The following is a 12327-nucleotide window of genomic DNA, read 5'->3' on the forward strand; positions in this document are numbered from 1 at the left end:
CTAAACATGTATGCAGGCCTTTCATTCAGGAAGTGAAAGACCTACTCTGTCTGCCTCAAATAATTTGACTATTAAGCAAAACAATAACAAGGTTCCAGTGTTTTCTCTTGTCAATAATACATAATCACTGCATCATAAAATGCTCTACTCATTATCTTAGAACATAAGAAATAGGAGCAAGAGTAGGCCATTCGGCCCTTCAAGCCTGCTCCGCCATTCAATAAGATCATAGCTGATCTTCTACCTCATCTCCACTTCCCTGCACTATCCCTTGATTACCTTAATATTCAAAAATCTATCGATCACTGTCTTGAATGTACTCGACGACTGAACCTCCACTGCCCTCTGGGTTAGAGAATTCCAAAGATTCACCACCCTCTGAGTGAAGCAATTTCTCCCCATCTCAGTCCGAAATGGCCGACCCCTTATTCTGAGACTGTGGCCCCTGGTTCTAGACTCCCCAGCCAGGGGAAACATCCTCCCTGCATCTACCCTGTCAAGCCTTGTAAGAATTTTGTATGTTTCAATGAGATCACCTCTCATTTTTCTAAACTCTAGAGAATATAGGCCTGGTCTACTCAATCTCTCCTCATAGGACAAACCCCCCATCCCAGGAATCAGTCTGGTGAACCTTTGTTGCACTCCCTCTATGGCAAGTATATCCTGCCTTGGGTAAGGAGACCAAAACTGTACACAATACTCCAGGTGTGGTCTCACCAGGGCCCTATATAATTGCAGTTAGATGTCTGTACTCTTGTACGCAAATCCTCTTGTAATAAAGGCCAACATACCATTTGTTTTCCTAATTGCTTGCTGTACCTGCATATTAACTTTCAGTGATTCTTGTACAAGGACACCCAGGTCCCCCTGAACACCACCATTTAAAAAATATTCTGCTTTTCTATTTTTCCTACCAAAGTGGATAACTTCACATTTCTCCACATTATATTCCATTTGCCATGTTCTTACTGTAATGTATGTACCTTTAAGGGGAGAACTACTTTTTACAGCTCCTGTATACTATAGTACCGGCAGTGACCACACCTGTATATAAACCCTGAGTAGTGATCTGTAGAGTTAGTTCTAGAGTAACCCTCATTCAGTAAACACCTGTTGAATCGTTCCCTGCAGTCTTGTTGTCTAATTATTGAAGGACACATCATCAAGATACCCGGATCTAACACTTACCACTCACTTAGCCTGTCTAAATCCCCTTGAAGCCTCTTTGCATCCTCCTCACCACTTACGTTCCCACCCAGCTTTGTATCATCAGCAAACTTGGATATATTACATTTGGTCCCCTCATTCAAATCATTGATGTAGATTTATGAATAGCTGAGACCCAAGCACTGCTCCTTGTGGTACCCCATTAGTTACAGCCTGCCAACCCAAAAATGACCAGTTTATTCCTGCTCTTTGTTTTCTGTCCGTTAACCAATCCTCAATTCATGCTAGTATATTACCCCAATTCCATGAACCCTAATTTTGTTTTATAACCTCTTGTGTGGCACCTTATTAAATGCCTTCTGAAAATACAATTACACCACATCCACTGGTTCCCCCTTATCTATTCTGCTAGCTACAACCTCAAAAAATGTTGTCAAACACGATTTTCCTTTCATAAATCCGTGTTGACTCTGCCCAATCCTATTATTATTTTCTAAGTGCCCTGTTACCACATCCTTAATAATAATAGATTCTAGCATTTTCCCTAGTACTGATATCGGGCTAACTGGTCTGTAGTTTCCTGTTTTCTCTCTCCCTCCTTTCTTAAATAGTGGGGTTACACTTGCTACCTTGCAATCCGTAGAATCTATGGAATTTTGGAAAATGACAATCAATGCATCCACTATCTCTATAGTCACCTCTTTCAAAACCCTAGGATGTAGGCCATCGGGTCCAGGGGATTTATCGGCTTTCAGTCCCATTAATTTCTCCAGTACTTTTTTTTTACTAATAATTATTTCTTTCAGTTCCTCACTCTCGCTAGAGCCTTGGTTCTCCACTATTTTCAGGAAGTTTTTTGCGTCTTCTTCCATGAAGACAGACATAAAGTATTTGTTCAATTTCTCTACCATTTCCTTATTCCGATTTTATAATTTATCCTGTTTCAGCCTGTAAGGGACCCACATTTACTTTCGCTAACCTTTTCCTTTTTTATATACCTATAGAAACTTTTACAGTCTGTTTTTATGTCTCTCGCTAATTTACTCTCATTCTATTCTCCCTTTCTTTATCAATTTCTTGGTCCTCCGTTGCTGAATTCTAAAATCCTCCTAATCCTCAGGCTAGTTACTATTTTTGGCAACATTATAAGCCTCTTCCTTTGATCTAATACGATCTTTAACTTCTCTTGTTAGCCACGGTTGGACCACTTTTCCTGTGGGGGAGTTTTGTGCCTTAAAGGAATGTATATTTGTTGTAAATTATGTATTAGTTCTTTAAATTCTAGCCATTAATTCTTTAAATGCTGGTTAGAGCAGTTTCTGAACTACAGTCAACCAGCCTGTCCCCAACCTTGGACTTGAATATTGAACTTTTTGCAGACAAATTCCTGCATATTTACAACCTATTGGTGAATGTGTCCAAATGGTTTGTTATTCTGTGGTTTGTTCTAACCTCTGACTCTCTGTCCTTGAATAATTGGGAACGCTGTAAATGCTGCTTAAATAACAGCAACTTGCGTATATCAAAGAACTGTGATTTACATTTTTACATGTGCATTTTTGGCATCTTACAAACCTAACTTGCTTTCTTTGACTTTTGATTTATGATGTGTGTTTATTTTCCCTGTCTCTTACTTGCAATCTACTTTGATGTTTTATCTCCCTAAATTAATATTTCCTAAATGCACTGAAAATAGAGATGGACTTCACATTGAATATTTTAGTTATAGCACTTCTGTTTCCGTTCATGCAGCCCCCATGCCAGTTTGCTTGTTCCTGCCTTTTATGAGTTACCTGCAGCAAATGTCACTTTAAAAATAGCAAGTGTGATCTCATCCCAGGCTTTTCAATTTGTTTGATGGTCGTCCAAAAGAAATTTTCTACATGTACGATTTAGTTTTAAATATGAGTTTTACTTTTGCACAATTCTTGTTGCTGATTTTTCTGGGATATCTGTCACTATCCGGTTCCAGTTAGGAAAGGATCAAATAGACAAGAAACTGGGATCTCTGCCATCTGGTCTTGTGTTCAACACTGATAAGAATGCACTCCGTTAATTTGTTGTTTTCATGCACGCTGCTATATTTGTGAATAGCGAGCATTCAGTTTTGCACTTGGTTTCTGTCTTATCCAAAGGTCACTAGTTTTTTCAAAATTACTTTTCAATTAGTGTCAATCTACTTCTAAATTAAAGTATATATTGACAATACTGTCAAAATATCTTTGGAAAGATCATTAGAGGCTGAGACATGACTATGTTGTCATAAGATGAGCAGGAATGTAACTTCCTTCTGATCAGGCTAATCGTTTTTGCCCAATCCTGGGGGGTTATTTAAAATTCTGTATTGTTGGGCGCAGACAATTTTGATGCTTCGAAATTGAAAGATGCAGCTTTTCTACAGCAGTAGGGGTCTGGGGCGCTGGTTAATGTTGCATAAAAAATAGAAAATGTAACAAAGTATGCTACTTGTTCTAAAATGGGAAGCGGTTTAAACAGTGAATATAAAATAAACTCTTTTTGAAATGTTGCATTCTAGCTTTTTTTCTGCAACTATGTTCTCTTCATCAAATGGTTTATTCCAGCTTGTAGACATCTTCATGGGCACCATATAAATGGCCTCCTTTTCCTCTTAACAAAATAAAGTGTTCCATTTTGGTAGGAGGTATAAGGAGGCCACTTATTTCTTAGATGCTAAGAAATTAAATGGGGTAGAGGAGCAAAGAGATCTGGGATTACAGATACATACATTGCTGAAAGTAACATCACAAGTTGATAAGGCCATAAAGCGTGCAAAGTACTGGGGTTCATTTCTAGAGGAATACAAAAGCAGGGAGGTAATAAATGTATATAGAACTTTGGTTATACCACAGTTAGAGTGCCGTGTGCAGGTCTGGGTCTCCATACTACAAAAAGAATATTGAAGCGCTGGAGAAAGTGCAGAAAAGATTTACAAGGATGTTATCATAATTGAGAGGATGTAACGATCAGGAAAGATTGAGCAGACTGGGGCTTTTCTCTGGAAAAGAGAAGACTAAGAGGAGATCGGATAGCGGTCTTTAAAATTATGAAGGGGTTCGATATGGTGGAGAAAACTCTTCCCACTTTCGGGTGAGTCCAGAACAAGGGGAATAACTAGAAGATAAACAGATCAAATAAAGAATTTAGGAGGAATGTTTTTAGAGTGGTGAGAATGTGGAAGTTGCTGCCACATGGTGTGGTTGAAAGATAGCATTGACGCATTTAAGGGGAGGCTTCATGCATACATGAGGGAGAAGAGAATAGAGGGATATGGCAGCAAGATGGGAAGAGGTAATTAGAGTGGGAGGAGGCTCGTGTGGAGTATAAACACCAGCATAGACTAGTTCGGCAGAATAGCCTGTTTCTGTGCTGTAGATTCGAAGTAATTCTATGTAACCTTCACTAATGTTGCTTGGTGGAGTCACCACTAGGTGTGCTTGAGTGATGTGAAAAGTAATTTGATCCCAGCTGATTTGCTCAGTGTGTGTGTATTGGTGGGGGGATGTTTGGGGAGGAGAGGAAAAGAGCAGAGATTCATTCCTAAAGAATGAAAGCACGAATGCTAGCCTGGATTGAGATTGAGCTCCAGTTGCCTTTAGTGGAGAGTATAGGACTGTAACTGCTGGGTCACACATTGGAAAAGATTTAAACCATGCTTTTCAGTCTGTTCAGATTAGCCATTTCTAGACCAGATTGGCCAGAATTCTCCCCATAGACTGATAATTCCTTGCCTACTGTTCAGACTAGACAGGCCATAAACAGCCTAGGTTCTACTATCTCTCCTTTTCTTCCTCCCTTCTAGGCACCCGAGGTCATCCGAATGGAGGAAGTTAATCCATATAGTTTTCAATCTGATGTCTATTCATATGGTGTTGTGCTATTTGAACTAATGACCGGAGAGCTGCCATACTCCCACGTAAACAACCGAGATCAGGTAAGATGGCAATACGTTCAAGTATGCAACTTTTTCAAAATGAACTAGCACTTGGTATTTACCACATCCTCTGTCCCCTATTATTTTTCTCTGCTTTTTCCCTTTGTCACGCACTGCTGCGGGCAAGTGACTTGTTCTGCACCTCTGATAATGCTACTGTGTAACCGGATGGTGCCGAGCGATTATCCAGATTGATTTGGCTGTTGATTTATTCATTTTTCCCATCTTCTCCCCAAGTAACAAAATTCCTCCTTTTATGATGAACCAACTGAAACTGGGTAATTGTTTTGTAGGGACCTGCAGCAGCAATGACCTACAGTTTGCGGTACATATGTCGTGGATTTGTTTTATTTGTGTACAGTTTTACAGGTGCCAAAAGCCATACAGTAGCCATTCTTCATGCGTGAACCAGAGACTAAATTGTGGAGAGCATCACAGCTGAGCCTGATCCTGTCAACACTTAGCATTTTCCAGCAAGAGTTCACAAACGGTGATCAGAAGCTGAGGTTTAGCAGGCTACCGCCCTGGGGCATTGACGCTAATGTGGAATCCCAATTGCTGCCCCGACTGAAACCACCTAACTCAAGACAGACTGAGAAATTATACTGGGATCTCCCAATCTAATATGGTTTAGTACTACACCTGGTGTTTTGCCCACTAGAAATCAATCCGTTTTACCTTTTACTTGCAAACATTTCATTTCATAGTGATGATGTCATGAACTATTTTGATTTCTTTCCAAATTCAGGATTCCAATTTTGTAATACTATAAATCCAATCTATAATATTTATAAAATTTGCTATTGTATGCTGCACACTCCTTATTTGGGTGTCAATGTTGTGAGACACAGTCACTCCTGCATCTGCACAACTCTGCCACTAGATGGAGCTTCAAAAACAACAGCTTGCATCTATATAGCGCCTTTAACGTAGTAAAACGTCCCACGGTGCTTTATAGACTCCAAGAAGTTTTATACACTCCAGAAGCTACAAATTCTATATTATTCTCTCTAAATAAACAAAGTAATGCAAATTACTGTACAGAATTGTATCAGTCCGCATTGAACGTATTTGACTTATTTCATGGGCATTTAGTTATTGAAGTGATCTGAGAGAATTCTTTCATTTTTGATTTTTAAAAATCACATTTTTTTCATCCATTCATAAAACACAACACTAAAATTTGTAACAACAACAGAAAATGCTGGAAACACTCAGCAGGTCAGGCAGCATCGTGGAGAGAGAAACAGATTTAACGTTTCGGGTCGATGACCCTTCGTCAGAACTGGAAAAAGTTGGAGAAGTAACAGATTTTTAAGCAAGTGTGGGGCAGGGAAAGGGAGGAGGGGGAGGAAAGAACAAAGGGAAGGACTGCGATAGGCTGGAAGGCAGGAGAGATTAAAAGACAAAAGGGATGGTGTGCGAGGCAAAAGGAGATGGTAATGGGACAAGTTAAGAAACAAAAGATGACTCTAGATGAGGTGTAAATGGCAATGGCAGAATCATCAACTACAGGTAGACTATCCTTTATCCGAAAACCTCGGGACCAGCCGTGTTTCGGTTTTCGGAGAATTTCGGAAGGTGGGTCGGCAGGGGTCCGCGGGGGGGGCCGTGCGCACGACACCCCCGCCGGCGCCGGCCCCGACCCCCCCCGCGGACCCCCGCCGGCGCCGGCCCCGACCCCCCCGCCGGCGCCAACCCCCCGCGGACCCCCGCCGACCCCGACCCCCACCGACTTGGGGTCCGCGGAGGGGTTGGCGGCGGTCGGGGTCGGCCGGGGGGTCGTGCGCACGACTTACGCTGACGCTCAGCGTAAGCCGGCGGGGGTCCCCGGCGGGGGTCCGCGGGGGGTCATGCGCACAACTTACGCTGACGCTCAGCGTAAGTCGGGGGGGCCGGCGGGGGTCCGCGGGGGTCGGGGCCGGCGGGGGTTGTGCGCACGACTTATGCTGGACTTATGCTGAACGAAAAAACCTTCGGTTTTTAGAGGGTTTCGGTTTTCGGAAGTTCGGATGAAGGGTAGTCTACCTGTACTACCATGTGAGAGAAAAAAGAAAGCATAGGGGTCAAGGTTATAGTCTGAAATTGTTGAACTCGATGTTGAGTCCAAAAGGCTGTAAAGTGCCTAATAGAAAGATGAGGTGCTGTTCCTCGAGCTTGCGTTAAGCTTTGTTGGAACAGTGTAAGAGGCCGAGGACAGAGAGGTCAGAGTGGGAGTGGAGCGGAGAATTAAAGTGACAGGCGACCAGAAGCTCAGGGTCACGCTTAGGGACTGAACGGAAGTGTTCCGCAAAGCGGTCGCCCAATCTGCGTTTGGCCTCCCCAATGTAGAGGAGACCGCATCTTGAGCAGCAAATACAGTATACTAGATTGCAAGAAGTACAAGTAAATCGCTGTTTCACCTGGAAGGGGTGTTTGGGGCCCTGGACAGTGGGAAGGGAGGAGGTAAAAGGGCAGGTGTTGCATCTCCTGCGCTTGCATGGGAAGGGGATGGGGTATTGGGGGTGATAAGAGGAGTGGACCAGGATGTCGCAGAGCGAGCGGTCCTTTCGGAATGCTGAAAGGGGGGGGGGGGGGATCACGCTGGAGGTGGCGGAAATGGCAGAGGATGATCCGTTGAATGTGGAGGGTGGTGGGGTGAAAGGTGAGGACAAGGGGAACCCTATCGTGGTTCTGGGAGGGAGGGGAAGGGGTGAGGGCAGAAGGGCGGGAAATGGAACGGACACGGTCGAGGGCCGTGTCAACCACGGTAGAGGAGAATCCTCGGTTCAGGAAAAATGGTGACCTGTCTGAAGCACTGGTGTGGAAGATGGCATCGTCAGAACAGATGCGGCAGTGACGGAGAAACTGGGAGAATGGAATAGAGTCCTTGCAGGAAGCGGGATGGGAGGAAGTGTAGTCCAGGTAGCTGTGGGAGCCAGTGGGCTTATAGTGGATGTTTGTCGATAGCCTATCGCCAGAAATGGAGACAGAGAAGTCGAGGAAGGGAAGGGAAGAGTCTGAGATGGACCATATGAAGGTGGAAGGGAAGGGGAGGGTGGAAATTGGAAGCAAAGTGAATTAATTTTCTAGTTCAGGGCGAGAGCAGGAAACGCCACCAATACAGTCATCAATGTACCGGAAAAAGAGGTGAGGGAGGGGACCTGAGTAGGACTGGAACAAAGAGTGTTCCACATATCCCACGAAAAGGCAGGCATAGCTAGGGCACATGCGGGTTCCCATAGCAACACCTTCAATTTGGAGGAAGTGAGTGGAGTCAAAAGAGAAGTTTTTCAATGTGAGAACAAGTTCAGCCAGGCGGAGGAGGAGGGTGGTGGTGGATGGGGACTGGTTGGGCCTGTTTAAGGAAGAAGCGGAGCGCCCTCAGGCCGTCCTGGTGGGGGATGGAGGTGTAGAGGGATTGTACGTCCATAGTGAAAAGGAGACGGTTGGGGCCAGGATAAAGTGGCGGAGGGTGTCGGAAGAGTCATGAATGTAGGTGGGAAGAGACTGGACAAGGGGAGAAAAAAGAGTTGAGATAGGAAGAAATCAGTTCCGTGGGGCAAGAACAGGCTGAAACGATGGGTCTACCAGGGCAGCCCTGTTTGTGGATCTTGGGAAGGAGGTAGAAGTGGGCTGTGCAGGGTTGGGGGACTATGAGGTTGACGGCTATGGAGGGAAAATCTCCACAGGAGATGAGGTCAATGATGGTCTTGGAAACAATGGCCTGATGTTTGGTAGTGGGGTCATGGTCCAGGGGGAGGTAGGAGGAGGTGTCAGAGAGTTGACGTTCAGCCTCCGCACGATAGAGGTCGGTTCGCCAAACAACAGCACCACCCTGGTCAGCAGGTTTAATGACAGAGTGCTGCAAGTTCAGAGGGAGGTAAGTTGGAGTGAGTGAGGGGAGCAGAGAAATTGAGATGGCCGATGTCACGCCGGCAGTTAGCAATGAAAAGATCTAGCGAGGGTAAGAGGCCAAAGGGAGGAGTCCAGGTAGACCGAGAATTCTGAAAGCAGGAAAAAAGTGGGGCAGAGGGGGCGGGGGGCAGACTCCTGGCCAAAGAAGTGGGCACGGAGACGAAGGCGATGGAAAAAGAGCTCGGCATCGTGCTGAACTCAAAATTCATTGAGATGGCGCAAGGGGATGAAGCTCAGGCCTTTGCTGAGGACTGATCGTTCGGGGTCAGAGGGGATAGTGAAAACACGGCAGGGGGTGGGATTGGAAGAAGGGATGGGGTCAGAGGAAAGTGAAGGGGAAGAAGGTTCCGGAGGGGCGTTGGTGTCCAAGAGTTGTTGAAGATTGCGATCCTTGACATCTGAAAGGAAGAAAAAAAGTTTTTTGTTGAAGCGTCGGATGAAGCGAAGGATGAAATGGAACTGTGGACCAGGACAGCTTTGAGATCGAGTGCGTCGGTGCTGCTGAAGAGAGGTCGAGAGTGTTCATGTGGCGACGCATGGCGTTGAGCGTGGATCTCGGGATGCGGGAAAGAAAACATAGGGGCTGAGGTTATAGCATTTTTCCAGCATTTTCTGTTGTTTCAGATGTCCATCGTCCGCAGTATTTTGTTATTAAAATTTGTATTTGTCTTTGTCTTTCTGTGATTAGATTATTTTCATGGTGGGCCGAGGGTTTTTAACACCTGACCTCAGTAAACTCTACAAAAATTGCCCAAAAGCAATGAAGAGACTTGTAGCAAACTGTTTGAACAGGAACAAGGATGATCGACCCCTCTTTCCTCAGGTAAGACCAAAGATAGTGAGGGAATCTGCTGATTTACTAATGATAAACCAAGCAATGAGACGCGGGTTATATTTTTTATTTTATATTGGTTGCAGAGCCAACCTTGACAAGTTGTGAACTGATCTCGTGTGTGCTTTTCACACCGTGGGTAAACTAAACTATATAACCAAATCAGCAGTGTACAAGTCAAAAATGATTGTGCTAAAACTGGTGCTCTGATGAGACCTTGAGTACAGTGTCCAGTTCTAGTCACTAAGACACAAGAGAAATTTGGAACATTTGGAGGCAGTTCAGGGAAGAGTCATGGGGTTAATCGCAGAATCATAGGACTGAGTGAGCCCTGAGAAATTAGCCATGAGATTAGAGACATTTAATCTCTTAGTCTTGAATAAAGGCGACTGAAAGAAATGTTATAAAGTATAGGTTGTTACATGGTATAGAAAAGATAAATGCAGAGCTTTACTTCAGAGTAAACCAAGACAGTAGAACAAGGTTACCATAGGTAAAGGGTAAATTTAGGACTAATGTCAAAGAAATTCTGCAAACGGTGATGAACACTCGGAATAGACTTCCAGAAAGAGTAATGGAGGCATACACGAGTTATTCAAGAGCCTATTGGATGACATGATTGGGAGAATTATAGGTTTTTGAATGAATGAACTGAGATGAGCTGAATGGTCTCTCTCATCTGTATTCATTTTGTGATTAGGAAATTATCTGAGCAGGGCTCATGCAATTCAATACCTTGTAGGAGTCTGCTGCTAGACTTGGAAAAGAGTATGGCATGTCACAAGCAAATTATAGAAGCTTGCATAGCAACTGCCAGGCGTACTGGGGAAATTGCATACCATCAGATAGCACTAAAATGTGCTTTGATAGCACTACCAGTTGCCTACCCATCAGACAACCATCCTTCATAATGTTCTTTTTTAAGCAGTTTGATTACAATTGCAAATATCTTTTGATGGCAACAATGTGGGAATTTGGACCACTTTTGGGGTGATCTTGGGCTAACTCACTTATTTGTGTGTCTTTGCCCTCTCTCAACTGCCGTTGGTAGTATTTTTATCATTCGATGCAACAAAGTTAAGACTTCCTCTTGGCATGTTTTAAACAATAGCCAAATTGCCACATAGACCGTAGGATGTTTTCAGGAACCAGTGATTTCAAGGCAAGGGTCTCTTATTTCTTTGGGGACTGGGAAAGGGGTTCTAAACACCTTTCTATGACCCATGATCCCAGGACTCTTGAAAGAAGGCTCAAACAGCATCCACTTCCACTGGTTCCTTGCAGTAACTTCAGATTTCATGCTCTGCCCACATCCATGTCTATCCTTGTCCTCTAACTGTGATGATCCTGCAGGAGCCACATATTTATATCGTAAAAGTAGAAGGAAAGAATTACCTTGGGTGCTTAGGCCAGAAGTCATGTCTTTTTTTAAGATTATTCACTGACAAACTGAACATATGTTCACTGCACCCTCCCAATGCATAGTTTCTTTTCTGGGCTAAGTGTCAGAAAGGATTGGAAAGAGTGCTAAAGGACAGATCCTCGGAGTCCACATCACGGAAGACCTCTCCTGGTCCCTCAATACCTCCTCTCTGGTGAAGAAGGCCCAGCAGCACCTATATTTCCTAAGGAGGCTGAAGGGATGTAACCTGTCACCCCTGATCCTCTTAACTTTTACCGCTGCACAATAGAGAGCATCCTGATGAACTGTATCACAGTATGGTATGGCAGCTGTAGCTACTATGACCGGAAAGCCCTGCAGCGGGTAGTCAAAACTGCCCAACGCATTACCGGCACCCGGCTACCGACCATAGAGCACATATACCAGAAACGCTGTTTACGGAGGTCACGGACCATCATCAAAGACCCTACCCACCCCAGCCACAGTCTGTTCGCCCTCCTGCTATCTGGGAGACGCTATAGATGCATTCGCACCCGAACGACCAGATTTAGGAACAGCTTCTTTCCCAGGGCTGTCATCCTACTGAACTCCACAAATAAACTCTAAAGCCTGCACATCTGCCAATGCACTTTATTATGGTTATGTTTATGTTAATGTATTACAAGCCAAATGAATGTTGAATGTTTAAATGTCTTAATCTAAATGTACACTCTCGGGAGCCGCAAGCCTACATTTCGTTGTACTGCACTTGTGCACTAACAATGACAATAAAGTTGATTATTATTATTAGATTCCAAAATCTTAAGTGTTGTGCTACCAAGACTTTGGTTTCTCAAATGTCTGAGTGATTATTTGTGCATTTCTAGTGGAGCATATCCCTCTGTTACCAATTGGTAGAATTTGAAGGTCCTAGTGACATTAAAGAGCACATTACTTGAGCTAACATTTATCATAATGATATTCAGGATAGCTACAAGTAATCTGTACATCTCAAGCATTAGTGACAGATATTGGAAAATATGCTGAAACTTTACAGTCTGTAGAGAAGGTGAGAGAAGATTTCATTGAGGTGTATAC

The 12327-nt window shown here is 43.9% G+C and overlaps 2 protein-coding genes across 14 annotated transcripts in view; one reads left to right on the top strand and one right to left on the bottom strand.

The window, feature by feature from the left end:
• LOC147111144 (RAF proto-oncogene serine/threonine-protein kinase-like) overlaps positions 1–12327 on the top strand; it is a 95283-nt gene that overhangs the window by 81088 nt on the left and 1868 nt on the right. For all 10 annotated transcript variants that reach the window (XM_086001735.1, XM_086001741.1, XM_086001733.1 and 7 more), the window contains 2 exons: positions 4988–5119; positions 9705–9839. In XM_086001735.1, coding sequence (XP_085857861.1) covers positions 4988–5119; positions 9705–9839 — 267 coding nt within the window. The remainder of the gene's footprint in view (positions 1–4987; positions 5120–9704; positions 9840–12327) is intronic.
• mkrn2 (makorin, ring finger protein, 2) overlaps positions 1–12327 on the bottom strand; it is a 74924-nt gene that overhangs the window by 13690 nt on the left and 48907 nt on the right. The gene's annotated exons all lie outside the window — the stretch shown is intronic.

This window comes from Somniosus microcephalus, chromosome 11 (assembly GCF_052327205.1).
Source record: "Somniosus microcephalus isolate GS21.2 chromosome 11, FLI_Smic_1.0, whole genome shotgun sequence".
NCBI classification, from domain to species: domain Eukaryota; kingdom Metazoa; phylum Chordata; class Chondrichthyes; order Squaliformes; family Somniosidae; genus Somniosus; species Somniosus microcephalus.